At 36.6% G+C, this 27,745-nt stretch overlaps 1 protein-coding gene across 1 annotated transcript in view; it reads left to right on the forward strand.

The window, feature by feature from the left end:
- USH2A (usherin) overlaps positions 1-27,745 on the forward strand; it is a 388,501-nt gene that overhangs the window by 26,272 nt on the left and 334,484 nt on the right. The window contains exons 3-8 of the mRNA XM_059835821.1: positions 10,240-10,375; positions 11,557-11,620; positions 13,942-14,236; positions 15,511-15,695; positions 18,798-19,019; positions 20,331-20,424. Of these exons, the coding sequence (XP_059691804.1) occupies positions 10,240-10,375; positions 11,557-11,620; positions 13,942-14,236; positions 15,511-15,695; positions 18,798-19,019; positions 20,331-20,424 (996 nt within the window). The remainder of the gene's footprint in view (positions 1-10,239; positions 10,376-11,556; positions 11,621-13,941; positions 14,237-15,510; positions 15,696-18,797; positions 19,020-20,330; positions 20,425-27,745) is intronic.

Here is a 27,745-nt window from a genome sequence, read left to right on the forward strand (position 1 = left end):
CACTTGTTATCTCTGGACAGAATGTTGTGATGAGTCAATTTCAGTATTTAAAAAAATGGTGTTTTTTCCCATTTAGGCAGTTTTAATTTCAAAAGCCATCTAATCGAGGATTTTTTTATCAGGAACTCCTGGAAAAGTGTCTGTCAAAGTCTAAAAGCAAGAATAAAAGAAAGAAAGGAGTAGAGGATAAAACCAAAGATGAAAAATTATTATCCCTTTTAGAATGTTTTCCTGGTACTCTACCAGTTTGCTGGCCCGCAGGAAAATATATTCAACACAGGTGTTCTTACCCTGTTATATTAGTAAAAGTTAAAACCCTCTGGATTCTGCAACAAGATTGTGCACAGTGTCATCAAATGCTGATGTGTATGTGCATACCCTATAAATCTTGTAAAGAAAGGCACCTTTCCAGGTCTTTTCTTCTAACGGTCCTAAAATAGTCTGGGTTAAAATACAGTTTAATTCACTGATTCAGTTAGTCGATCCTGCTTATGGTGAACTTACATATATTGAAACTTCATTTGGAGCATGCTGAAGAAAAATTAAATTTTTGAATTATTTCAAACTATTTCCCTATGCAGGCTCCTAGTCAGCTTAAAGCAGCATCCTGATTTTGAAGAAAAATTCAGTGATTTAACACCAAATAGCTTGTGCATATACTGTTTCCACTCACTCACAACTTCAGTTCCTGTTTTTAAAAGCCGAAGGTGATTTTTCTATAGAGCTTAAGGAGGTGCTAAAACGGAGATTTTAGAGTTTTTACTTCCTTCTCTCAGTGAAGAGTAGGAATACAGCATCTTTGAATTTTGATATGAATGAACTAAATACAAAATACTTAATAAATTAAAACATTTGTAGTTGCATATTTCATCTAGACTGGCATGCTCTCGTGAAAGGGCAGAGTTGACTTTAAATTTTTGGCTGTGGTTGTATAATGAATCTCAGCCTAGAACTACATTGGCAGGGCTTCCTTCTAAAAATGACAGAATAGTTGGAAGCAAAGGAACCTCCCCTAACCAGGAATGCTAACTTAAGCACTCTCTTTTTTAAAATCATTATAGTAAAGTCCCTGACCATGCTGTGACTTAAGTCAGTGGTTGCAATGAATGGCCCCAAGCCGCCTTTGTTTTCTTCCTGTAGAATGCTCTTTGGCCTGAGAACCAAAGATGTGTGAAAAGCATCACATTGAAACCTACGTAGATGCCAGGGTTGCAGCTTGCCTCTATCTTGTGCTCTTTTCCTTCAAGCTTGCAGCCAAGTTGCTTCAAAGGCTTGAAATACTGAGGGGTGGGTAGTAGGCTTGGGTTTTCTCAGAGATGCAGAGATCTTGTAGCTTAAAAACTTCATTTTTTGCCATGTGAGGGTAGTATAGGATTTGAATATGGAAACACAAGAATTTAGAAATGTGAATAATAGCAGGTAAAATAAATTTTATTATATGTGTATCTTTTGCATTTACTATAAGATAATGGGCAAACAATATAAAAACAGCATTGAAGATTTTAAGTAGCTGTAATGGCTATATAAGGTTGTAGTTCTTTTCTCCTGTACTTGGTAAGAAAGAGAAATGCATTTGAAATTGAGACAGGGTTCTAGCTGAAGCAGCACCAAGCTCACTGGCAAACTCCTCAGGAAGTTCTTTTACTGGTATAGAAGGTACCAATCATCTGTTAAGTGTAATGCAGATAAATTATCTGAGCTGGCTTTTCCTCCTGGATATTATTCTTTAGTTTCCACACCCCTCCCTCCCCTCATCCCCTGGTCACTATTAACATGGTTATTAGCATCTTTTTTGTTCTGTTTGAGAACAAGATCCCAGACAAATTCCTCCTGACGTATTCTTGTTCTCATATGTTTGCTACATAAATTCCTTCTCTCTTGCCAAGCTTTAGATCTGCCAAGTTCCCTCTGTGTTGTCTCAATTTTCATTCCAAATAAAAAAATTAAAATGCAAAGAGCAAAAGACTAAAAGTGAACTCTCTTTATCTTAGGCTTGTAAGCCTTGTCATTGAGAGGGGGAAGTAAAAAAAGAAAAGAGCACAGAGGATTTTGATGTATGTAAGACATCTGCCCAAACATCCCTAGCAATAATGTCATCACTGCCAAAATGTATTTACACTACAAAAATGTATGATGGTGCTTATTCCTGAATCATCCATTCAGCTAAGGTTTTACATTTTAGTTAGGCTGCAATTGGTGTTTTGTAAGGAGAGGTAAGCAATATAAGAACTTATGAGCAGGCTGGGCACCAGTGCCGGTGAGTAATGTGTGGAGTAGGAGGAGGTCGTTGAGTGTGGTGTGGAATCCTGACGCATCTGCAGAGGTTAAGCTACGAAAACTACTGCACCTCTTTATTTTCTAAAGCAGTTATAAGATGGCTGACAGAGACATTACCTGAAGGCTTGGGAGGAGTAGAAGAATTTTGGGATAAACAGTTTATTTTGTTTCCTGTTTGTAATGTTTGAGAAAAATAGTTCTTGGGGGCATGGAATCTGCTCCCACCTGTATTCACTACATTTTTTGTGTTTTTTTTAAAAAAAAGGAAAGGTAAAAGTAAATGTAGTAGATTAAAAAGGAGAAATAAAAATTAGTAGAATAGTGCAAAATAAGAAGAATAAGACAGAACTGGGGGATAGTAAAGGAGCCTTTGAGATGGATGTTCAATATGTGTAAATTCTGCAATTTATTCAGTGAAGAAGGTGTTGAATTGTGTCAGAAAGTTGTCTGCTGTTTCTGATGCATAAATTTAGGGGCACATAGATGCCCAGGTTTTTAAAAATATGTAAAATGCAGCACTGTGTTTTTTGATCGCTAGCTCTGCTTAAATCACGGCTGAAAGTAAACTTGGATTCATGCTACTGGTTTAATCCTGTTTTTTTCCCCAGAATTCCATTTGTCCACTTTGTGTTGCTTAAGCTCATATCACTGACCTTTCCTCTTTACAGAAATTCACTTACAAAATATTAAAAATGTGTGGAAGCCTTTGTAACTGCAGCTTCAGCAAGATTTGCAATTATGCAAGAAAATACCAAAATACATACCTGTGTGCGTCTCACCTCTTTGATATGCAAAAATCCTTTACTGTATCTTTTATTAACTGTTACACTTCTGTTTCACACCTGCTTTCACAGAGTAGAGATGTGAACCCACATGTCCACCAGTGGTAGAATATGCCGTATATCTTTATGTGAGCAGGCAAAAAGAACATATTTAGACAGGTTGAAGGTGAAAAAGATTTTTATGCTCAAGTTTCTGATTAGACCGTTATAGCAGCATCACTAATTCCCCTCCTTCCATCTATTGTCTTCCCTCATCTGTTGTCATCAGTGACGACTGTTGATTTGTTGACTCTATTAAAGTATTCAAGGAAGCCACAAGCCTGTCATTTTGGTCATAACCTTAATCTGTTTTCTCACCTTGGGAGAAAGCATGTTAATACACTGTCTGTTTCTATACAATGAACTCATTGAAAAAGTTCCTGATGCAACAAATCTGCAGTATGTTTAGAAGGAAAAAAGATTTTCTGAATCTTGGTTATTTTAACAGATAGCAAGCTCTGTTTAGGTAGCAACTTTTATAAGAACCATACCAAATTAACTGATGGTAAGCAATTGTAACAGTATGTTGTGTAGCAATTTTTGAGCTGGGTGAGTCACAGCTTCTCCTGATTTCTCATAATCTCTGATACCTCGTTATTTCTGAATGATTAAGCAAATCATTTATGCTAACTTCTGCTTTCATTTACATTTCTGTAAAGCCTGTGTAACTGTATTGATTCCGGAGTTGCTTTAGCTTTTATAGCAACTAAGGGGAGGGGTCATGTCTGCCAGTTTCCTGATCTGGAAAATAAATGGAACTTTTTTTTTGTAATGCCTTACAGGTAAATTGTATAGCTACCTAATTGCTCTTCATAAAGCACTTTAGAATACTTCATATTGTGTATCATCTTCTTTATAATTATTTATATTATCTATATAATAATTATACAATTATTTCTATTTCTGAGAAACTTCTTGCTGTGCAAATAGAGCTTATTTAAAGGATAAACTAATACTGACTTATTTGACTTTTCTTACAGTTTATTTTTTGTGCACCTATTTGGAGGAGAATTTGCTTTTCTCATATTTGAGAAACAGGCTTTATGCTTTACTTGGTATTTAATTTTTAAACTTAGCTTGCATTTGCAGCTAGCTAAATTTGCATTTTTAACTTAAAAATTAGCTTGCTTTTTTTTATATTTGGTTTGCAGATACCTGATATTTGGAAGAAACTTGTTCACTGTCCAGTACATATCGTAAATCCCTGAACTGCTTCTTTTTCATCTTACTTGAAAACAGTGGTGTCTATTACATGTGTTGGAATGTATTCCATTTACTAGTATTTATCTGAAGACGAATTTTTGGTCCTTGTCCTTGTTTTATATGTGTTGGTCATTCTTGCCCCTGCCATCGGAGACTTTCTTTGATGGTATAAATAGCCTTAAGAGCTGAAGTTACAGCTGAAGTGTTTGCCATCACTAAGTTGGCTGGACAACTAAATAGGCCAGGGTTGGTATCATTTGGCTTGAATGACTGGAAAAGATTTTTTTCCTTTCATTTTTTGTGCCAGAGTTGTCTCTGTTGTGGAACTCCTCATTTATGGCCTGCAAATCTGGGAAGAAATCCATCTGGTTTCTTCATCTGTCTTGCCAGGCACTGTGATCTAATTATTGGAACAATAGATGATGAGAAGAAACTTTAAGATTAAATTGTATTTTATGGTTACTAGAAGCTATGATGAATAAGAGTAAAAAGAATGTATATTTAACCAGTAGAAGAGATTAATGTTGCCTTGAAATAACTCCCTTTAATTTATCTGTAACATTTTAATAAATCTTTCCAGTGCCATTAAATATTAGGATAGGAAAAATAACCTAAAGGAAAAGATTGTACTTACTAAAAACCAGGTATGTCTTTGAAACATATAATAATTATAAATTCTAAAATATTTGGGGAAGAGATTACCGCATCTAATGGTTGTATCTCATTTAGTGCAGTGGAGTTTTGATCTCTGGTTAGTGATCTTGAGCTTGGCTATGATATATTTAGGTATTCTTTATTATTTTTTAATGGAACATAAAAGATTCTTTGCCACATCTCTCCTCTATCTTATTTATTGGAAATAATTTTGCCAGGTATGTGAGTAGTATTATTATTAGGACTTATTGTTAATGAAAAAAAATCTTATTAATGCAAAAAGATTGTAGTGTCCACTGAACAAGAATTCACTTCATTTATTTTGGCTGGAATGATGCAATTCAGTTCTACATGGAAAATTGTCTCAGTTGCCTTGTATATATGTAGCAGGACATTTTGATGACAGGACGATTAATGTGTGTGGAAAAAAAGTGTATGTTGCTTAAATGTGCCAGATATCACACATGTGTGTTGCAGTGAAATATATGTGCTTTTTATTACCTGAAAGGCAAATCTTGGTAGATTGGGGTCTCAGAATTCCTCCAAGTTGGCTTTGGCTTGGAAAGTGCCATGGTAGCTCAAAAAAGGGGAATCAATATATCTGTGTCTTTTTCATGATTCCCAAAATGTCTTTTGTCTCTGTACCAGTGAAGAGGAATATTAGGCTTTTTTTGAAAAGAGTATTGGTAATTATTGTTGAAATACTGTGTGAAAACTGTAAAAATACTGTTTATGTATACCTGTTATACTATTTATTTATTTATTTATACATTTATTATACCATTATACGTGTAGATAACACTATAGTTCAAGGCTTAAAAAAAAAAAGAGAAAGAAAAACCCGTGGTATTCTTGAATCAATCTACACAGTGGGTGCCTTTGGGCGAAGTACAAGTTTTTGCATTCAAGGAGCGGCTATACAAAATCATGCAAAAGAAATCCGTGGAAAGCTACTAAATATATAGAAACCATGGCTGGCTGATGAAGTCTCTGAGCTGCCAGTGGTTTGAAGTTCAAAGAGAATTCAGGAGCAGCATCATACGTGCTTACCATGCTTCTATATGCTCCCCTGCTTCTGCTTTTTGCCAGTTAGTCCCTCAGTCTTAGCCAGTACAAGTGCAGTATTTGGTTGTGATGCTTCTTTTTTGCTACACAGGTTACTGCAATATAGTGTAAGTTTCTGTTAGTAGTTAATGCATGAAAATACTGGCTTCTATTTACATGACAGCTCTGCCTGATCCAAACCAAGTGGCAAAATTCATTTTAAATTTCATTGTTATGTTTTCATGGGTAGGGTCTGAGTAGCACAGATCTTTAGGTGAGAAAATAAACAGTTGTAATGCCTTGTCTGTCCCTATCTCATTTTATAAGTGGTAGCTTGTTCTTCAGTGTCTCCTTGTTCATTCTGCACTGCAGCGACCCATAGGGTGGGAAATTTTTCCTAGGTAGGAAGTGGTTGGATTTGGTATTGCTGGCTCTGATGGGCAATTTGCTTGTGACAAAGAACCGTAAGAGCATCATTTGGGGTGCACTGAAGGAACTTGCCTATTAGCTCATTGGCTCAGCACCCCTCATCTTTGAAACTCTTCTGGATCATAACAAGAATGCTATTAGAGGAAAGATTGTGGATATCTTTCACCATCTCAGTTCACCATCAAATGGATTTTCCATTGCTTGGAATTGGTATTAGGCTCTGCATTGGCAGTGGCTAATGTAGTTGCGGAGTGAATTTATCTTAGTAACTAATCCTTGCCACCTCCCTGTGAGGTGATTTGCTAAGTATTTGACAGATGGGGAAGCATGGGGGAGAGAGGTGGCTTCAGAACTGGGATTAGAGTGCTGATGTTCCAGGCTTCTGTTCCTGTGCTCTGCACAACAGTGAGGCCAGCCTTTCCTACCCATCTCCTGTTACTCTCTGGGGGCAAATTCCTATAGAACATTATTAATAAAGACAACAGGGGAATAATCCTATTGTCCTAGTCGGGAGTGAAATTCATCTTTTATTTCTGTGGTATTGTATGCAATTTAATGCTAACGGTCAGGAGACCCTAAATAACCACATCAAACAGCCAATTCGGTGCTAGCCTTCCTTCTTATTTAGCTTAGTCTAAACTGACACCAAACTTTGAGACATTCCTCTCCTCCCACAGTGGAGAGCCGCTGGGATTTTTTTTATACCACACATGGTTTCCCTCCCGCATTTTCCTCCCATGTCAGATATTCATACCCCCTTTAATAACCAGCAGGGGGATCATTACATTGAGCTACTGCCAAATGCATAATGACTGCTGCCTTTGCCTTACACAGTCACTGCACTACTGATATCCAATTCAGCATTGTAAAGTGCTTAGGGCTACCTTGGGGATGTGCTATATTAAACCCAACTATTCTAAATCCTATTTAATACAAAGAGATTGGTGGGGGAGGAAGGGGGAGGGAGATTTAAAATTGTCGTTAGTCGCCTCTTTTCAACAAGTAAAAATACCTGGTCATTTAGGGCCTGATTCTGTCACTTTTAAGTCATAAATAGTCCCACTGATTTTAGTAGGGGTGCACGAAGGTGAGTGCTCTGCTTACCACGGGGGGAGGCAGAGTCGGGTCCTATAGAAGCTGCAGCTGAGACGGCAAGTTTGCAAGGAGCTGATGGGGGTGAGTGCGCCCATTTCTGAATTCCACTTACAAATGTTTTACAGTGAAAACAGGAAAGCGGAAACATGCTTCATATCTGACTAAAAATAAAGGTACTCTTAAACTTGTAAAAGACAACATTTTTATTTGAATGATATGACAGAGCTGCCACAGGAGTGTTACCTGCTATAAAGAAAGCTTAAGAATTATTACCTTTATTAGACCAGTGACACTGAGCTTTAGCCATACATTTCTAACTTCTGTCCCTCTACAGAGACAATTTTCTTTTCTTAAATAAACTGTCATGCTAGTGTTAATATATTGTTGGCTCCCTCATACTCTGAGAATACTGCTGATATAAAACATGTATATGTTAGATTGGTAATAGTATCTTTAGTGTAGCTGACTAGAACAAATGTGTTTCCCTCATGGCTGTGCTAATGTGATAAAGGAAAATTGGCTGTTCATCAGCTTTTGGCTGGGTAAAGACAGTAGAGATGGAACCACATTCTTTTTTATGCATTAATACCACTGAGAACTTTTCACTAGTTATATTTCATGTGCGGGCATGTTGTGCAAAGATGTTGTAAAACATGAGATAATGCTACAAATAACAAAGTAGAAAAGCCTGTATCTTTTATGATGATAACAGTCAAACACCAAATGACAGTAACAGGCTGTAAAAAATGTGATGCAGAAAAAAAATGCAATGTAACCACCATATATACATCTACTCAGGCTTTTGCAAATAGGGCATCAGATGTTTAGAGGGCTTTGAATTAAAATTAAATAAAAAACTGTTGTATTTAGGTCATTGATGTGTCAACACAAAAGATAATTTAAAATGGAGAGATGTATTTTGAGTAGTGAAACTCATATGCAATAACTTTTTGAACAAATCTCAAGGCTTAGTAATTATGATAATAGCCTTCAAATTTCCAGCAGTGGAAGGGCAATAAATATTCCTGCCTAAATTTGGGAAATATTGACTGAATCTGGAAATGGCAATAACGCTCAGCATGCATCTGTATGTTTGAAAGTGCAGTTTAAGGAGAAAAATTCGTCTTTTTGTGTGAAGCCTAAATAAAACAAAATTCCAAACAAAAATCTCCATCTCGTTTCATATTTTCTTTCTTAAAATACTGATACACTCATGTTGCCTGAGGCACTGATGCTGATCATCTGAGCTCAGATTTATAGATAATGGTGTCTGTTTATCTTGGTCTGAAATTTGAAAGACTTTGTTGGTGGAATAGCATTGTGAGTGCTTATATTGTGGTTTCCAAACTGTTATTTTTTCAGGTGCTGGCTTTCCTCTTTGCAACAAATTATTCTGGCTTGTAAACCTTCTATTTGTCCTCACATATATATTGTTCTTATGGAAGCAATTATTCCAGGTTTATTTTGTTTTGACTAGCATGAGTATCAAGACAGGCTAAAGCACTCTAGTTTTATTTGGCCTCTGTAGACACGATTCACCAGGCATCCATATCTGCAAAATGGAAATAACACTCTAAATTGGCAACAACAAAACGATGCTTCAAAATCTGAAGGCTACCAAGCTCTCATGTGAAATAAGCCTTCTGCAAGCTAAAAATTGCTAAAATTCAAGTCATTTCAGTTTTGCAAATAAATCACTTTCTAAAATAAATGAGATTAAGTTTATCCAGTAAACAATTCAACAGAGTTCTGAAGTTTTGAATAAGTTGAACTTAGTTTCTATAATAACTTAATTAATGGGAAGCTGACTATAGCCCTGATGCCTCCAGTTTTCATTTTGTATGTGCCTGTAGTTTTTAAATGAGTATTGAATTTTGTAAAATGTAAGGCTGAAAAGCACTCTGATATTATTAAACTTTTTCTAATTTTATGTCACCTAAACATGAGGATTTTTAATCCAAAAAAGTATTTTGTAAAAGCTCAGCGTCTTGTGACTTTGTGGAGCTGGGAGAATGCCATAAAGTATTTCTATGAACGTTAGCTCAAATTTAAAATGAATTGGCAGGGAAGGAAACGCTTGCAGAAAACAGTACCCTGGGGTGCTGGCTGAGTGCATATTCTTAGCCAAGGGTTCCCTTGATGTAAGAGAATTACCCACTGGGTGCATAGCAGATGTAGCCAGTTCCTATACCATTCCCTTCAGCCCTTGTAGAAAGAAACATGCTGGGGTTAGGGAGGCATTTCGGAGGGGTGTTAGAGGCCTGGCTGAAACGTGCTGCGTTTGGTTATCCTGAGTATGGTAGATAACCCCTCGAGGCCTGTATGAGTTGATGTGTATGAGAAGAGCTCTGACAGCTGTAACATGTGCCCATGGCCTGAAGTAGTGAAGTAGCTGTAACCAGCCTCATACCTTGTGAAACAGACCCTTCTCCTTTTCCTCTCTTCCCCCTCCCCACCAGATCACTGTACTGTAGATTCTTCTTTGATTTAACCGCTGTAGAAATGTTATACTCTGTGCATCTGAGCGATGATCTTATTAACTGGATTGCTAATGGATGGATGGAAAAGAGGTATCTACTTCCAGTAGGCACCAAAAATAAAGACAGCAAGTAGGTTGAAGTAATATTAATGGTTAATCAGTGATAGATGCAACATATAGAGAAATCAGTGATTGCATAATGAAGCATGTGTTTCCCCATTTGCATTGATTCTATAGGTGCATCACAGCAGAATTAGTTTCTTCTTGAATGGCTGGGAAGATGACAACACACCTTTTGATTCAAGGATTCTTGTAGGAACAGTTGCAGATACTGATGCTGATGGTACACTGCAAATTGGACAAAGTTTCACAGGTAAACCTTGTAGTATTTTAGTGGAATGCACTGGAATATTGAAAACAAGATGCGCACAATGTGGTTAAAAAAATGTGTGTGAGTCATTAAATTATCTATATGCTGAGAAGTAATATCTTCCCGCAGGAAAAAATTCCGATTGTACAATTAGCTTTCTCAAAAGATTGGCTGAAAGGGAAAGTTTGATAGGTGATCCTGTAAGTTCGTAACTTATTCTATGTGTTACTGCATATAGATAGGTTTTCCTGCATTCTCCAAAACATAGGTCTGTGAAGTGACACAGGCCATCAATTTACGATCATAGTATTTCTGAGTAAATACATGAAACTATTACAGAATGGCATTGTGCATGGCCACTAGACTACACTCCTCTCCAGAGTCAGGAATTGAGCTGAAGATTTCTTGCTGTTCATGTTCTTCAGTTCTATCAATACTCATGTAAACCACCACCAGAATGAGAAATCCTCAACCTCTACTCATGCTCGATAGTGTTACTCTTCATCTACATACAGAATTTTATATGTACTACAGCATAACATGATCATTGCAGAACAGCTGAGGGATGTTTTGTTGCTCTCCACAAATTCTTGCCTCTGTAGATGTAAGAACACTGACTATTGCTCTTCAGGAACATGCAGAATTTGAAGCTAACTCTTAAATATAACTATATGTCACTTAAACAACTCTATTGTGCTCTTGGGCAAGAAAGTAATTCTGTGCCCCATTTCTTAAAGCTTGTATTTGGAAATGTGTTTTGTTACGATTTTGGTTCTGAATACTGGATAACTAATAAATGTATAAAAGAAAGGAATATTTTTAAATGCTTTTTATCTTTATTGTATAAATTGATAGGTACAGTTGTACCTACTGTATCTCTTCTCTAATTAGAGGTGGCACATAGACTGGCTCATTACTTCTGTCTAATGAGCCGATCCTTGTGCCACCTCTCTAATCAGAAAAGAGATAGGTACAAAATGTTCTTATAAAGTTATTATAAATCATTCTTTTTTTATAAAAAAATTAAGTCACTGCCCTCAATAGTTTTGTCCAGGTCCAAGATGGTTTCATTCAGGAGGGGTAATTGTGCAAGAGAGATCTGAGTACTGAATTAAAGGTGCTCTCATGCAGTGCAAAGCTGCCTTCTGCTCAATAGATTACTTACTGATAGTATATTTTCTTAGGTTTAGAGCAATTTGTTGGAAGAATGCAAGATTTTCGATTTTACCCAGTGGCACTTACAAACAGGTAAAGAACCTTTATTTTTGTAAAAAACCAGAAGTGTGGTGAGAAGAAAGAATAGATAACAATATGCTTTTTTCCCAAAGTATTGTGCTTTTCTGATGTCTCCTTTAGATGATTGCTTATGATGATGTAGTTTACTGAACCTCATTTCAAAGATGACTTTTAATCTAAAAAATCTTGAATTAAAATAAATTCAACAACTTAATGTGTTTTGCTTTTGAACCTTTGCTTAAATATAGCTAGTATATGTAGCATATATGTTGTGAAGCTCAACACTCAATAATAAACATGTGCTTTCCTTGTTATTGTTGTCCCTGTTACAACCTGACTTAGTAAGTGTTCTTGCAGAATCAATCCAGTTGCTAGATTTCAGTGCTTATAAACTAGGTTTTATCAACTCTTCATAATTGTGACATAATAGTGTGTGCTGATAAGCTCAGTCCTGCTGGATGAGACTTGCCAAGCTTTCCCAAAGCTCCATGTAAACTGTGGGGTGAGGAAGGGAACATAGCAGGCCAGTCCAGTTTAGACCACTTTAATACTAGTGATCCAAGTGAAGAGGACAGGCACTCCAACTGGTCAGCATGCTGGCTTTGTGGCTGTGAGCTTGGCTCCTGTGCTTAGCAGTTTGTTTCCTCTGTTTTCAGCTTCCCTATGGTATCAAAGGTCCATGTCAGGTATTCTTGATGCTCCCTCCACCACACTCACACACCCCCACCCCGAGGTGCTATTGTCTTAACTGTTCATTGCTTTCTATATTAGACTGTCACCATAAGCTGCCAATGACTTTGCCAGATCAGCCCACGTAGCCCTGGGCAATTGCTTTGACTTCCTCCATCCCTGAGGCCAAATTATGGTTGCCACTGCAATTTCTGTTGCCCTCCAGCCTCCCTTCCTAGCACATTACAAAGAAATGTTACCTTTGTTATCCAGCTCATGCTGGATTAATCTAGTCAATTCAAGCTGGCCAGAAGTAGTCAGGTCCTATTTGTCTGCGTGGTGCTTCTGGGTAGGCTACATGCAGTGACACTCATGACTGCAGACCTTAAGGCTACTTAGTGATAGTCTTTCAATAAGATGTAGAGCAGTTTCCTAGGAGCTCAGCTGTCTGCAGGACATTGCGATGAACTGTGAATTTAAAGTATTAATAGGAATCTGAATTCCAAGTTATATGAAAACCATGTTGGTTGTGTTCTTTCAGAGCAATGCTTGTCAAATCCTTTGAACTACAATTTAATTCAGTGAAATGAGTAAAGTTTAAAAATTGAAAGATAAGGTATTTTACAAAATGTTGTGACCTAACGATGTCTTTGTAGATGTAGTTTTATATCCACAAATAACTTGGTCCAAAATGTTTATCTGGAATAAACTGTGAAGGAAAGTCTTGCCTGCATATCAATTAATTTAAGTCTATGACTATCTAAAAGGTCCTGTAACTTTGGGTTCTGTGGAATTTGTAGTGGCAGCTAGCAAGTATTTATTTGCTTAATAAGTATGCAAAAATTATGTTCTTACTAATAAAGCAGGAAAAAGGGAAAAGTAAGAGTTTTTTAATTCAAAAATTCAGCATCTTCTAGGCTCACAAAATCATTCTTTTACCCCAGAGATGTAACCTGCCCATGTTGTTCATATATCTAGCTGCTTGCTTGTCTACCTACCTATGTATCTGTTCCAGTTGCTGATGTCAGAGGGAACTAAAGTGACCCAATGACTTTGACACGGGCTGTAAGAAGTAACTAGAGTGATCACAGACTGGGGTAGCTAAATAAGTGGCCATTTGTATTAAAGTTAGTTAAAAGTGAAAATATTTCTATCCAGGTTTTCTAGGGTGGAATGTGATATTGCTCAAGGTTGTCTTTTTGGAGGATTTGAGCGCAAACATTCAACTCATCTGTGGTTACAGGCAATATGCCAATGCTATGGTATGCTTAAGAACACTGTTCAACTCACTGATGGGAGTCGGGCATGATACCATAATAAAATGTTAGAGTTCTTCTCCTTGCATCTAGGGCTGGATTCATCCTACCTAGGTTTAGACACCCCAGCAAGGAGCTCATTTCCCTTGGCTCCATATATGTCTGCGGAGCAACGAAAGCAACGCCAGAGTACTTCTTCACAGACACCTTTTGCAGGTGCCTGCTGCTTACCACATAGGGACCCTGGGTGGCCTGATTCCTAGCTGATTGCCCCAATTATGTGAGATTAAACCAGGCCTGTAGGGCTTCTACTATAACCTAAGCTGAACTTTGTGTGAGCCTGGAGGCACAAAGCGGCACTTGTCCTTATTATCATGTATGTAATTACTTTTTTATATGCTGTGACAGAGACATTTTGGAAGTATTCTCTGGAAAATTTCCTCATCTGCATACCCAGTCTGAGTGCCGCTGTCCTGGAAGTCATCCCCGTGTACACCCATTGGTACAGAGGTACTGCATCCCTAATGGTGCAGATGATACCACTAATGACAGAGTGCTGAGGTTGGATGCAGAAGCTCATCCTCTGTATTACATCAATGATGATGACATTGGGACTGCCTGGATTTCATCTGTGTTTGCTAATACTGCAGGTCTGGATCATGGTGTTTCTATCACAATAGATTTACAAAATGGACAGTATCAGGTAATGATAAGATTACGTTTGCTATTTATTAAATCAAAACTAGGAAGATATTTTTGTAGACATTTCATTACAATTTTGAGGAAATTCAAACCTTTATGCTTTAAGAGGTTATCCTTAGGGGACCAGGAAGAATACTTCCTTTATTGGCATGAAACAATGCAAAAGGCAAGAGAATGTCATTCACTTTGGATGTGCCTTGGCTGTTGTAACAAGCAGTAATCTAGAATAGATATACCACAGTGGATATCCTGTGTGAAGACACTCATATTTAGAAATCGGTTGCTCCCTTTTAACCCCACTTACGTAAATTTCAACTTTAATTTTAATTTCTATTAAAACTTAAGGTGTTTGTTTCACACTTTTTGGTAGAAAACTGACTGCAGTCAAATAGAATTTCACATGTCTGCAGCATGCTGACATATCAGAGGGGATTTCTGGTTTATACATGTTCTGGAGGTGGTAGTTTAGCCTCCTGAGGCATATGGAAGGAGAATATAATAAGCAGGCAAGGTTTCTGAAGAGGCCAGATCACACCTAAAACTTCACTATACTGTTGAAGAGTGTCAGGATGTCTTGGAAGGAGGGACATATCAGTAGTGGGACTGCATTCACAAGAGGGGCTCTACCAAGTTTCTGTGTATCCTTGCGAGCTTATCTTTTATTCTTTTTTCATTATTGGGGAGAAGGGAAAGAATATGATGACAGGTTTTGGCTACATAGTAAGAATTAGTCCTTCAGTTAAAAGTCAGTTCAAATGTCTATGAAGTTCTAAGACTCGGCTTATTTGACACATACACATTTCTGCATAAACAGTATGCTGGGTGCAGTGCTTTTTAATGCAACACAGGGTATTTGATGAGATTCCAAGCTAAAAATAGGGAGATTCCTAAAAAAAAATATATATTTTTTAAAAATTTACCTGTTATCAGACAAACAACTGATCAAATAGTTGGCAACACAAAGCTATGCCCTTCATTTTTACCAAAATAATTTTACTGTTACAAATCATGTACTTGACTTTGTAGTGCATTTTCAAGTGGACTTCAAGAAAAAGTGGAGTTCTGATGCAGCAGTTCAGTTGTGTAATAATGTCTGAGAGATCAAAGAGCTTGTTTAACAAAAAAGGTTATCTTTGTTTTTAATTGGGAATATGTGGACTGAAATATAAGTTCTTTTTCTGTCTCTAAGAGGTAAAGCAGAAAAAAGGTTTATATTCCCATTGTTTTACAACTTAGCCATTAATATCAGTTTATAAATTTGTTATCTTCTTGTAGGTATTCTATATTATACTGCAGTTCTTCAGCCCACACCCTGAAGCAATAAGAATTGAAAGGAAAAAGAGAGATGATCTAAACTGGGAAGACTGGCAGTATTTTGCTAAAAATTGCAGTATTTTTGGAATGGATAACAATGGATCTCTGGAAAAACCAGACTCTGTCAACTGTCTCCAGCTTCCTAGGTATGAGTGGGTATTATCTGCGTAATACAGATGCTTTTAACAGGTAACATCCTGACACATCTCGTTGGGACATAGAAATTAACTAGAATCTTTTAATTTGGTATACTCATTTGTTATGGGCTGCTGAGTATAGAAAAGATTCCAAATTTGACCTTTCAATTGAAGAGTGCCAAAAGGTCATCTGTCAATTTTATCAGATTTCAGACATTGAGGAATGTGACACAATTGATTCCTCTGTTATTTTTGAGCTAGACTTTTGAAATTTTACATGCTTGTGTTTTGGCGGGCTATTGTCAGTAGAATTGCAGAACATTGAAATGAAGAGTGGAGAAAAGTGCTGATATAACAGATTGTTTTAAACTATGTAGTGAATGTGAAAGTATTCCTTATGATCTCCGAGAGTGCAACTTGTTCTGAAGCTTAGAGAGGCCAAACTTAAGTACAAAAGCCAACCATTCAGCTTTACTATTAATCATGCAAATCATGTAAGAAATGGGTTGAAAATTGTATCTAGACATTTTCTAATCTTTCTAAGCAAGAACCAAAATAAAACTTGGATGGTGAGAAGGATCATTACCTTTTTAGAAACACGTTGCAAGCCTTTTTACTAGACAGTTAGCATGTGCAAATTTAAAAATATATAATAGATACAATATACATTTCATAAATATACCATAGAGCCTATATAGTTACCATATATTACAATTTTACACACGCGTGTGTGTACATATAGATATATATATTTGAATCTATACCACTATGTATATTCAAATGCACCATCTCTTGCCTGAATTCAGATGCCAGTCAGTATTAGGCTTCTTTAGTACTTGGCTGGAAATCAGTCAGAGAATACAGTACCAGGTGCTGTAGGCATTTTGCTTTTTTTATTGTTTCACTTTTGCTACCTTCCTAAGACTTTTCAAGTGTCAGCATCTTTGTCTGTTCTCCAGGAGTTCAGTATTCTAAGGAGAGGAGCATAAGGTCATCTGAGTTACACCGTTTTTCAGCAAAGGACTTTGAGCTTTATTGCTGATCCTTGGAGCAGAGGGTAAAGGAGAAGGGAAATCTCTTAAGTAAGCCAAACATCCCTGGATAAATAACTCAAATGAGGTGTAATGCCCTTTTTAGCCCAGAAATAAGTATTTTTCTATTTTCTAAAACAAACTGAGGAGTTAAGTATAAACTGTTTCCATAAATGTTTTGTAAGAAGCACTGTTTCTCCCTTTTGATTATGACGTAAATGATGATAGGAAGTGATACGAATGAATAATTTTGGGTACAGCTGATGCACAGAAAGCTTTGTTTAAAAGATAAGAAATATACCCTGTAACGGTGAGTATTCTGTGCACTCAGAGAGAAGTTACAGTTGGAACAATGCTCCAAATTTGTGTCAGCAGTGTAGCAGAGCTCCCTGCTGAGACTTTTATAGGACAGGAAGATGAGTTTATTGTAAAACAAAACTGTTTTTTTTCTCTCTCCCTCTCTCTCTCACCGGCATACTTGTAAGTGCCAAGACATGTCCAAATCGTCTGTACAGTATCTAGACACCAGTGTCCTTGTATCCTGGTGGCCTAGCCAGGACTCCTTGGGTTGACATGGAAGGCAAGTGACCTTGGCTTTGAAATCCTTACCATGGCTTGAGGGTTCTTGGTTTGGTGACAACATGCTAGTACTGAATGGACTCTTTTGTGTCCTTTAGGAGATGAAAGTGATTAAGGTTTTAGTTTCTCCATCCTGTACCATCTCTGTAAGTTAGGACTTGCTCACTGTCCTTCATCCCCCCATCAGATGCTTGAGTCTTTGCTTAGTCTGAATATTGGCTGACCCTTGTTTTAGGATCACCTTTGTTTTCTTGGTTTCCTGAGAAGCTGGTGTAGATGCCCTAAGATCTTGAGGACCTGCTTATCTAGGTGCCATCAGCCTTACAGTCCTTCTGCTGTTCCTTCTGGTGCTTTTATACCAAGATGGTGTCATTCATCTGCCATTCATTACCCATCTTAACAATTCCATTGCAGCTCTATATGTCATGGAAGAAAAATACTTTATTTACCTTTCTGCGGAGGGGAAGAGAGGGCAGTATCCCTCACAGAAGTATACAGATATATTCCACTGAGATTTTTTGTGAAGCACTGACTGACCTGGATAGGGGCACAGTACATTAAAAAATCCTTCATGAAGACAGAGCATATGACTCAGCAGACCTAGTCTAACTATGAGTCTCATCCTTCAAAAGCTCAGGGACATTTTGAAGTGACAAGAATTACATTTTTTGACTGTTGTATGTCAGGTGCCAGGATACCTATTTTTAATGAGCCAATGTAGGTGTGCAAATAAGTAGGCATTCTTGCCTCTTGCGGAGGCAAGTTCTACTCGTAGCTAAACTTTGCCTAGTAAATGTACCAATATGAGATATGATTCATACCAAATTGTGCAAATGTGCAGTTTTTATATACTTGTTTACTCAGCCTTTGCTTGAATTCTCAGGACTGTTATTCTACTTCTTGAGCTTAAAATATACAGTTTTACTCTCAATCCTGCTACATTCCATTAAATTCTCTTGCACTTCACTCAGTGGAGGGTGGTGTGTATTTCTAATTCTGCTCACTCATCGAATGAGATGATACAGTCCAGTGACGCTGGAATTCAAAATATAATTGTTTAGCAGGTATATAATTAACAATATGGGCATGTTGATTATCATGTTAATCATCTGAATGATTTCCATATGTAGTTCAAGCATAATTCATGTTTCTTAAAGACATCGTGTTAAACTTTTTTAAAACTTACAGATGACACTATCAGTCACACTTTATTGATATTTTGAAGTTGCCCTTTAGAGGCTTTACTTTTAATTGGAAACTGAGGGTCTGGAGAAGAGCATGGCAGTTTGGGGAAAAACAGATATATAGAGGACATTTCTTTCCCTGTGCTTGAATTCTGGTAACTGGGAATCCACTGACATAAGAATTTTCCTCAGAAATCACAAAACCCCCTATGTATAGTTAAGTGGAGACCCTCTCTGAGAAAAAGGATATTAGGAGATAGAATCTGTAAAGTATGTGATATTTTGATTTTCATTTGTCTTCCTCTCTATTTAAACAGCTTTACACCGTATTCTCGTGGTAATCTAACTTTTAGTGTTCTTACCCCGGAACCAAATCACCGACCTGGTTACAATGATTTTTACAATACTCCATCTCTCCAAGAATTTGTAAAAGCTACACAAGTGAGGATTCATCTCCATGGCCAGTATCATACTAATGAGTCTTGGGTAAATTTTAGGCATAGATACTATGGACTTAATGAAGTTACAGTCAGCGGAAGGTAAGTGTTACGGAAGTCTTCCCCCACCCATCACTGCCTCCAACTATTATACCTGTGCAAAGTATATAATGACCTGCCTAAAATTTAATGAAGTCGTTCTGCTTTTACATTTACGAATGAGAAGGGAATTTGGTCTGAAGCAGTGCATCAAGTTTGAAATGATTAGTGTACTGGTTTTTTTAAACATTTGCTCACATGTTATTTTAAAATTAATTATACTTATTACACAAATCTGTCAAGAGCAGTCCTTCCCTTGGAATTACCGATGCCTCTAAGCAAAGGCTTATGATTGAAACCATGGCTTGTGCTTTACTTCAGTAGCTCTTCCAAGTTTCATTATAGATTCCCAGACATGGCAATTTTAACAGTCTTAATGCAGAGCTCATTCTTTGTTTTAGCTGTAGCTTTTTTTTTAAAACTGGGCAGCTGTCAGTAAAAGTGTTACATTATCTGTGACTGACAACTTTATTGTATATGATAAGTGTGCTGTCTTGTTGAAAGGACTAATTATGCCCTGTAAGTAATATGCAAATTTGGCCATGAAATAGTTTCCAAGAAGCATATGGTGCAGACTTTTGTTAATAAGTATTATGCCTGAAATTGTTTTGGTAGTTCTCATTTTGAGAGAAAGCACCCCATTAGAGGTCACGTTTACCTTAAAATTCTCTGCACTACTAATACATTTTGATTATTGATTTAGATGTGTTTTTACTAAAACAGCTATAATCTTGGTGACTATGTAACAGTAAAATAATTTCAGCTGTAGTTTGCAAAGCTATGCCATGCCTCCAGAAGAGCAGCCCTTCAGGTAGAGTGGGATGGTTATTGCCTATTAACTAATACTCTATAAAGATTTTATTTTAGTAAGAAATGGACATTTTAACTGAGATCAAAATGGGTTAAACTAGAAAATGATGCTTGATACGCTTAAGATTTCTTGAAAAACTATAGCCACACTGTAAGGCTTAATATTAATGAATACTTGCCATTTGTTTAATAAAGTTTTACATATTAGTGTTGTATACTGAAATATAGATTTCATTACATATTGCATAAGGTAACAGTAGCTCTACTACATGTTAGGTTTTATTTTCTTGGAAAGCAATTGTTGGTAGTTAAAAATATGTTGAGCAAAGTAGCCTTTTGTAGGTTACTGCACTTAAGAACATTCTCTTTGGTGGTGTTTATTTGTTCTTAATAAAGAACCAGACTATGTAATACACAAAATTGTCTTTGTGACCATGTTATGTATTGTTGAACAGATGTGTTTCCATGTTTTAATTTTTTCTTCATTACCAATTGTTCTTTCAGGTGTAATTGTCATGGCCATGCTGACAATTGCGACGCAGCTATGGAACTGTATAGGTGCCTGTGCGTGAAGGAAAGCTATACAGAAGGAAATAATGTTAGTATCTCCTTTGTCTATCTATGTCACCTATGAACAGCCTCAAAATTGGCATTTTAGTCCTGGGAAAGAGTGTGTGTATGTGTGTTGGTGTTGTCCCAGCTTTTACACAGAAACTTTTCATAGGAGGGTTTGTATTAAATAAGGACACAAAAACTTCTCTGCCCTGCTGCTAAAAGCCGTTCTGCCACAGACCGTCAGGAGTGCTGTGTTCAGGGACTTGATTTCTTGTTAGTGGATTATGCCACTTTCAAACATTAGATGCAAACCTGAATTTAGAACGTCAGCATCTGATAAAGATTATGGCTCTACCTGCTGTAGCAACTAGCAAATGATCTGTAGAGTGAAAAGGTATTGAAGACCCAACGTTCACAGCAGGTGTGCTTCAGGGATTTTTTTTTTTAACTCTACAGTAGTTTTAATCTGGTCGTGTGGGCTCCAGACTCATTCAGTAGATGGAGCATAGTAGGCACAGTCCTGGAGTTCAGTTTCCAATTTAGTTTCATTTGAAAGGGAACAGTTCAAATGGTCCAAGACAGCTCCATGATGCAAACCAAAGCACAGTAAATGCAGAAAATCTGGAGATTTATTTCAAAATTGCATGCCTAATCCAAAGTAAAACACTACCATTTACCTTCTGATACTTGGAACATCTGTAGATACTTGGGAAATCTGTAGATTGTAGTGTCTGACTTCAGCTAAGAAGGTGGTCTTTTAATGCAGTTGTTTTACAAAATATGTCTAAGATATGAAGAGTTAAACCATTTTGGTCTTGATTTTAAATGTCTCTTGCATATTTGAGCACAGTTAAGAAAATACTGAGACATGCCTGTACTTACTTATTTGGAAGCTGTTTTCTTAGGGGTCTTATTCATTATTTTGATCTAACCAGTGAATTGGGTAGTGGCTTTTTAAAACATTGAAAACTGAGCTTTGATCTTATTTATTTTTTTAAGGACAGCCTGGAAATGTCAATTTCCCATACTTTTTACAGTCATATATGACATTTGGTTATCTTTAAAATAATCTGTAGTAGCAACATGATTGTTCTAATAAAAGAACAAACTTAATATTACTTTTCATTGCTCTGTGTTTTCAGATAGTTGATATTAAGGTTAAGTTTCTTGGAATTAATTAAAAGGCCATATTAAAAAATTTAGATACAATCTAGAAAATACATTCTTTGCTCTGCTCTTAATAAGAGCATTTCTCAATAAAGAGGGTTTTTGTGACGTGTAGTGTGTAGTTGAATCTTACCAAGTTGCAAAATTACAATTTTCCTACTAGTTTTGTAATTTTTGGCCATGGGAGAACCAAAATGGGGATGTTTAGTATAAGTCATGGTCTTCTAGAGAAATATGTAGAGGAGAGCTTAGAATAATGGAAAAGATTCTGTCCCTAGATTAATTATTTATCTCAAAAAACCCCAAAAAGCCCCAAGAAAGAAAAAGAAAAGAAGTTGAGGTTAAGAAAAAATTAGTTACATCAAAAGAATGAATCCTGCAATCCCACTGAATGTTAGATTTCCATCATGAGTACGTGTTGTATTCCTTGCTACATTTATGCTTTTTGGAAATAGGCTTTCTAAAAATTAAGAAGGGGTTATGGAATAGCAACAGCAGTAGCAAAGGGGAGACTAAACTCGCATCAAAAAACCCCCAAGCAGTCCGTGCTAGAACAGAACAAGAAGTGTTAACCTGAGCGCATTTGATATTGCGCTTACGATCATGTGAAACATAGGTGATCTAAGTTTTCTAGTTTTTTAAGCAGAAGTGTAGGATATACAGTCTAAATGGGATTTGAACAGAAATTTGAAGGTTTTAGATGGGTCAAATTAGAAAAAAAATTCAAACTGACAATGTCCCTTTAATTAGAACACACATTGTGAAATGTTACTTTGTAGGGATTAATTATAAATATTTAATAAGATCTGGAAGTTCACGAAGCACTTTTGCAAGACTTATGCTACCTTGTGAAAATAAACCAAATACATTTTAATGATGTATCTGACTTATCAGATATTTTCTGTCAATGTTAATGGGTTGTTCCAATGAGTGTCATGTTTTTGATTTGGCATATGTGCATTGTAACTATAATTGAATGAATACAGCTAATTTAAGCATTTCAGAGTAGAATAAGAATGTTGTTTAATTATTTTCCTCATTCTTTAATGACCATGTCAGTATCTACTGAATACAAAATAAAATAGAAGTATTAATAAAATAGAATTAATATTTGCAAATATATCACTAACTGCTTTGAATTTTATCAAGGATTTACATGAAATCCAAACAGCTTAAAGGTTTTGATTTTTTGTAAGGCAAACACTTAAAAGCAAAACCAAAATCTTTCCTGATTTTTGACTATCATTGGCATTGATAAAACCCTGCCTTACAGACTTGCACCTATGTTTCTCAGGCTCCCACCTCAGTGAATTAGGCATTTTTAAGATTATTATTATTATTATTATTATTATTATTATTATTATTTTTGATTCAGTTAAGCATTTTATGAATGAACTTTCCAAACAAACTTTTTTGGGTGGGAGGGGGCAAATTTTTTTGAGAAGAAAATACACTGTCAGCAAACAATCTTTTTTAACTTCTGTCCTGTGCTAGCAGTGAGTAAGTCACCACAACTGAGGAGGGTATAAGAAGGTTTTTTGGTTTGGGGTTTTTTTAGTATCTTGCACCAGAAATCAGAGATCCCTTGACAAGCCCTTAACATATGGCAGAGTATGTCCTTGTCACATTTACACTTAATACAACTAAAATTACCATCTTGGATTTATCTGGCATATACATCTGGTTAGCTGTTGTGCAGCAAAGCAATACCAGAAACTAAAAATTTGCATAATTCATTACGAATGGAAATCTTAGTTTAGTTAGTTGTATCACCATGTTATGAAATTTGACATACCAAATGGATTTTTTTTACTGAGTTCTGTTTTGATGAAGAAATATGTTGCTATGAAATTTGAGATAGTGGGAAGAAGGGAATGCTTTAAGAAGGACTTGCAGATGTTGAGGGGCCACATTAAGAAAGAAGAGGAAATAAATCTTCGCAGAGTCTGTCTCTCATGAAAAAAATGTCCAGTTTCTCCATTTACAAATTGTTCTGTAAATGCCTTGTGTCCTGCTTTGGGAAATAGCTCTGCCTTTTACAAACAGAAATGGAGGCACCAAGAGTAGAGTGCAGATTTTGGCAACATTTATAATGCAAAGACTAATTTATAGACACGAGTAATAGTATGTTCAAAAACTTTGCATGATGTCACATGAAAAACTGCCCATGAAAAAAGACAACAATCAAACAAGGTCAGCCTTACCTTACAACCTCAGAGCCTCCTTTAAATTGGTCATACAGAACTTAATAGAGAAGGGCAATGGCAAAATATACAGGAATAATTGTAGAAATAATAATAGAAAATAGAATTTTAAATAAATAAAGCAACTCTGGTAAATGCTTTAGAGGGTATGAATGGAAATGAGAGAGTGACTGGATATACAGTAAAGGCTTCAGCTCTTCAGAGGTTTCTGTGCTAATAATTAACCATCTGCTATCTGAAAACTGGATATAGCATTGTTGATTTACCAAGAATTGGTTAAATAAGGCTTTTTATGTTGTTACAGAAGAATCTATCTAAATCTTAGTTAAAGGTCAATCTGTATCATCATGTTAGATGTTGGAATTAATGATACATAGTACCTGAGGAGCTGTAAATATTAACTACAGTAAGTGGTCACTCAGTAACAAAGACCTCTAGCTTGCAGAAGCAAGCAAGCTAACAAAAAATGCACTGTTTGGTAAGCTCTGTGCTATAATTTGTGTATCCCGAGGATAGGCCTGGGAGGAAGCTGGTTATATCAGAATAAAAAGAAGGGAAATCAAGCAGGCAGTTGTTTGACTGGAGTTTTAGGAAACAGCAAGCAGAAAGGCACCTAGTTTAGCAGTCTTACCTGCCTGAAAATTTTACATAACTTTTGACATGTCTGTGGAAGTTATGGGTTTGTCCATGAATCCATCCCTGGAAAACTGATGTAATTTCACAGTTCAAAGATCCAGGCTTCTAAAACAATTCATGTACAAGCATTGCTGAAATACTGAAAGAACTTGTTGCAGTCTCAGTCAGATACCCCACGATTTGTTGCACAGGTGATGACGTGCCGAAGGAACTGTGAAGTGGTCATTATCCCTTATACATTTTGATCTAACGTTTGTAAGTTTTATTTAAAAGGTAGGCAGATGGCAACTAGCATTATGTTTGTCATTGTTACCTCTCAGAAATTAAGAAGGCTGTTCCAGTTTGAAAATAATTTTCAGGGGTTTATCTACTGTGCAGGGTATTTATTTCATTTAATGTGAAAGAAAACTGAGAGACAACTGGGCTGGTGTTTCACTGTTGTTGGAAGTAGCTGTTGTAAATCATAGTGCCACATATATTTATTGAATTTCTATGATTTTTCACATATTCCATATAAGTGCCCAACTGATTAGCCAATCTGTTTTTTTTTTCTTTTACCCCACTAAAACTATTATTTAAAAAAAAAAAATCCCATGCAATAGCTTCCTCAGAAGAGTGAAATTAATCCTAGAATACCTAGTAACTGTGGCTACAGCACTCTCTAATGTTACAGGAGAATGGTATTCAAAGGCTTATTCCAAATAGACAAAGTAGAAAGAGGGAAAAATAAACACAAGATCTGTTACAATTTAATATCCTGAGCAAGTCAGAGCTTTGGTAAAACAGAAAACATGCCGAACTCATCAGCTGCAAAACGTACCTTCTCCCTCTCTTTTGTTTTACAGAAGTCCTACAGGGTAGGAGTCTAAATGAGAGTTAGATGGAGTGGATGCCTGATTTGAAAATAGCTTTGAATTTTAATCCTGGAGAATTTAAGTGTGAATTAATTTACTGAGCAGCCTGATTGTCAGAATTAGTGTGGTTTCATATGCTTTGATTTTGTAGAACTTAGTGTGGCTTCAAGTAACTTCACCAAAAAAAGTCTAAATAAAAAAGGAATTGAGTAGAAATATAGCTTATGCTGCCTGACAACATCTGTGCCAGTGTCCGAGATCTCAGTTGTGTCCCCTTATTGGAATCTGGCATTCAGAATGGTAGATCTTATGTTCTTTGCCAGTCAGGTTCTTTGTCAGTCACTTTGCCATTGTAAAGCAGCAGTAGTATCTTTTCTTAGAATGCTATTTGGCATATGGCATTTGTAAACCATCTGTTATGGCTGTGCTTAGTTTCTAAAATCATGTTGCACCCTTTTAAGGTACGTGGAATGTTATGATGGAACCCTGTAAGACACTCTTCCTTTCCATTCTGTCTTCCTTAGTCACTTGGAGTCCCTTAGAGTGTTCTAGTTTTATTTTTTCCTAATAAAATCTGGCTTTTGAGTTTAAAAGCTCTTTGGTCTTTGGGAAGTTCATAAGAGACAGATACGGTTCTAAGCTCTGCTAACATGCGGTCTTGATAGGTAGTCAAATGCAGTAGTGACGGTGCTGAGGAAAAGCCGTGGGGAAATTAAGACAACTGTCTTCAGAGCAGGGCTAAGCTGCACTGGACTAGATGTTGCCTAGAAGCCATACTTATTTGGCTAATGAAGCTAAATGGAGTGAAAGTATACTGTCCATTTGGGTACAGACTGGGATCTTGTAGGAAGGGAAAAATAGTATGTGATTAACTATCCTGTTATAGCCAACACTTACAGGTCAGCATAAACAAACATGGTTGGGTGACACACATAATGGAGTTTTTCAAAGACAAGACAGCATTTCGAAATGCCTGGGAAGGTGGCATTCTAACCTTGATATCACTTCAGTGGATTTTTAAATCTGTGTACTCTTAATGACGTATGTATATTATAGAAGCATATGTACAATATATGTATTACAGGTGTGTATGTACACTGGTTATTGCAACTGAACTTTGACTGATGCGTGTGAGATGGGAACTCCTACACAGGTTAGGAAAAGAAAAAAAGGAATAAATTCTACATAATATAACATTAGAAAAAGAAAAAAAGGTGCCACCCAGAGGCAAGCAGCGGGATATTTTAAAAGTGTTGGAGTAGAAGGTTCTAGTTGATCATGACTTATTGCAAGTCTTAAAGTATTGTTACCGTTGCCTTCTGAAGTATTTCTTTGAATAGTTGTTGACTGTTTCTTCAGAGGCACTGTCCTCAGCATTCTTAGTGACTAATAAGGAACTTGGCACATAAAAGCTTAGGTTGAAGTCACTGGTGATCTTTCTGTAAGTGTGCTGGATTCGGGAATTTTGAGAAGCTAAGTTTTTATTAATAATTTCAGTTAAAAAATCCTGAATTCATTATCAGAAATAAGTTTTTAATCATCATTTTAGACTAACGAATTGGGCCAAGATGACCTAGGTATTTTGACCATCTGGCTCCATGTAATGTTTTCTCAGAAAACTGTTTTCACAGAAGGTGAGCGGTTCAGATACTATATATCAAGAGGACATGTTTGTTATTGTCCATAGGAAAAGCCATATATTTAACATCTTTTCTGAAGGGCCTAGATGTAACTGGGAATAAGGACATCTGCATGTTTGTGGGTTTTATGGTTATGGAGAAAGGCTTGTTTTGTCAAGAATTAACATTCTTGAACATTCTAAAACATTCAACTTTTTCAACCTTTGAAAATCTCAATAACTATGCTTTGGGCAAATGCAGAGTTTACATTTGGTGAACGAAGACCTGAGGACTGCCATATATATGTCATGATACTACCAAAAGTGAAAGTTGAACACAGCCAGTCTGAAAGTTAAATGCAGTTCTTAACCTAATAAAGGTGTGACAAACTCAGCAGGATGAGGTGAGGGTCCAGTGCACATTTTTTAATGCATACAGGTGTGACAACTGCTAGAACAGCAGTTGTTTCACAGACATTGTCAACTTCTGAATGACAACTTGTTTTAATAAGGCTTTTAAAAAGTTTTGTTGAAGTTTTAAAAGCCATAGAAAAAGAGACATGGTAGTTCAAAGAGACTGTGTGCTATGTAATCAGATGCCATCTTTTTCTCTCTTACTCTTTAGTGCTTGTGTGTAGTTTAACAATAGGTACAAGCACAGGTGTGCATGAGTAACTGATGTAAGATTAAAACTGAACTGAACTGATGAATGCTTTCAGCAGCTGTGTGACTGGCCATGCACAAATGGAATCTCAGGGCTGGCAGGTTGGTAGCAATTCCGGTACGGTTTTCCTTTCAAGGAGGACATATTTCCGTAGACATGCGAGGAGGAAGCTGCATCAGTGGGACGGTTTGGCTGGAAGCTCTGGTTTCTTTCTTGCACTT

The sequence above is a fragment of the Gavia stellata genome, chromosome 2 (assembly GCF_030936135.1).
Source record: "Gavia stellata isolate bGavSte3 chromosome 2, bGavSte3.hap2, whole genome shotgun sequence".
In the NCBI taxonomy this organism is placed as follows: Eukaryota; Metazoa; Chordata; class Aves; order Gaviiformes; family Gaviidae; genus Gavia; species Gavia stellata.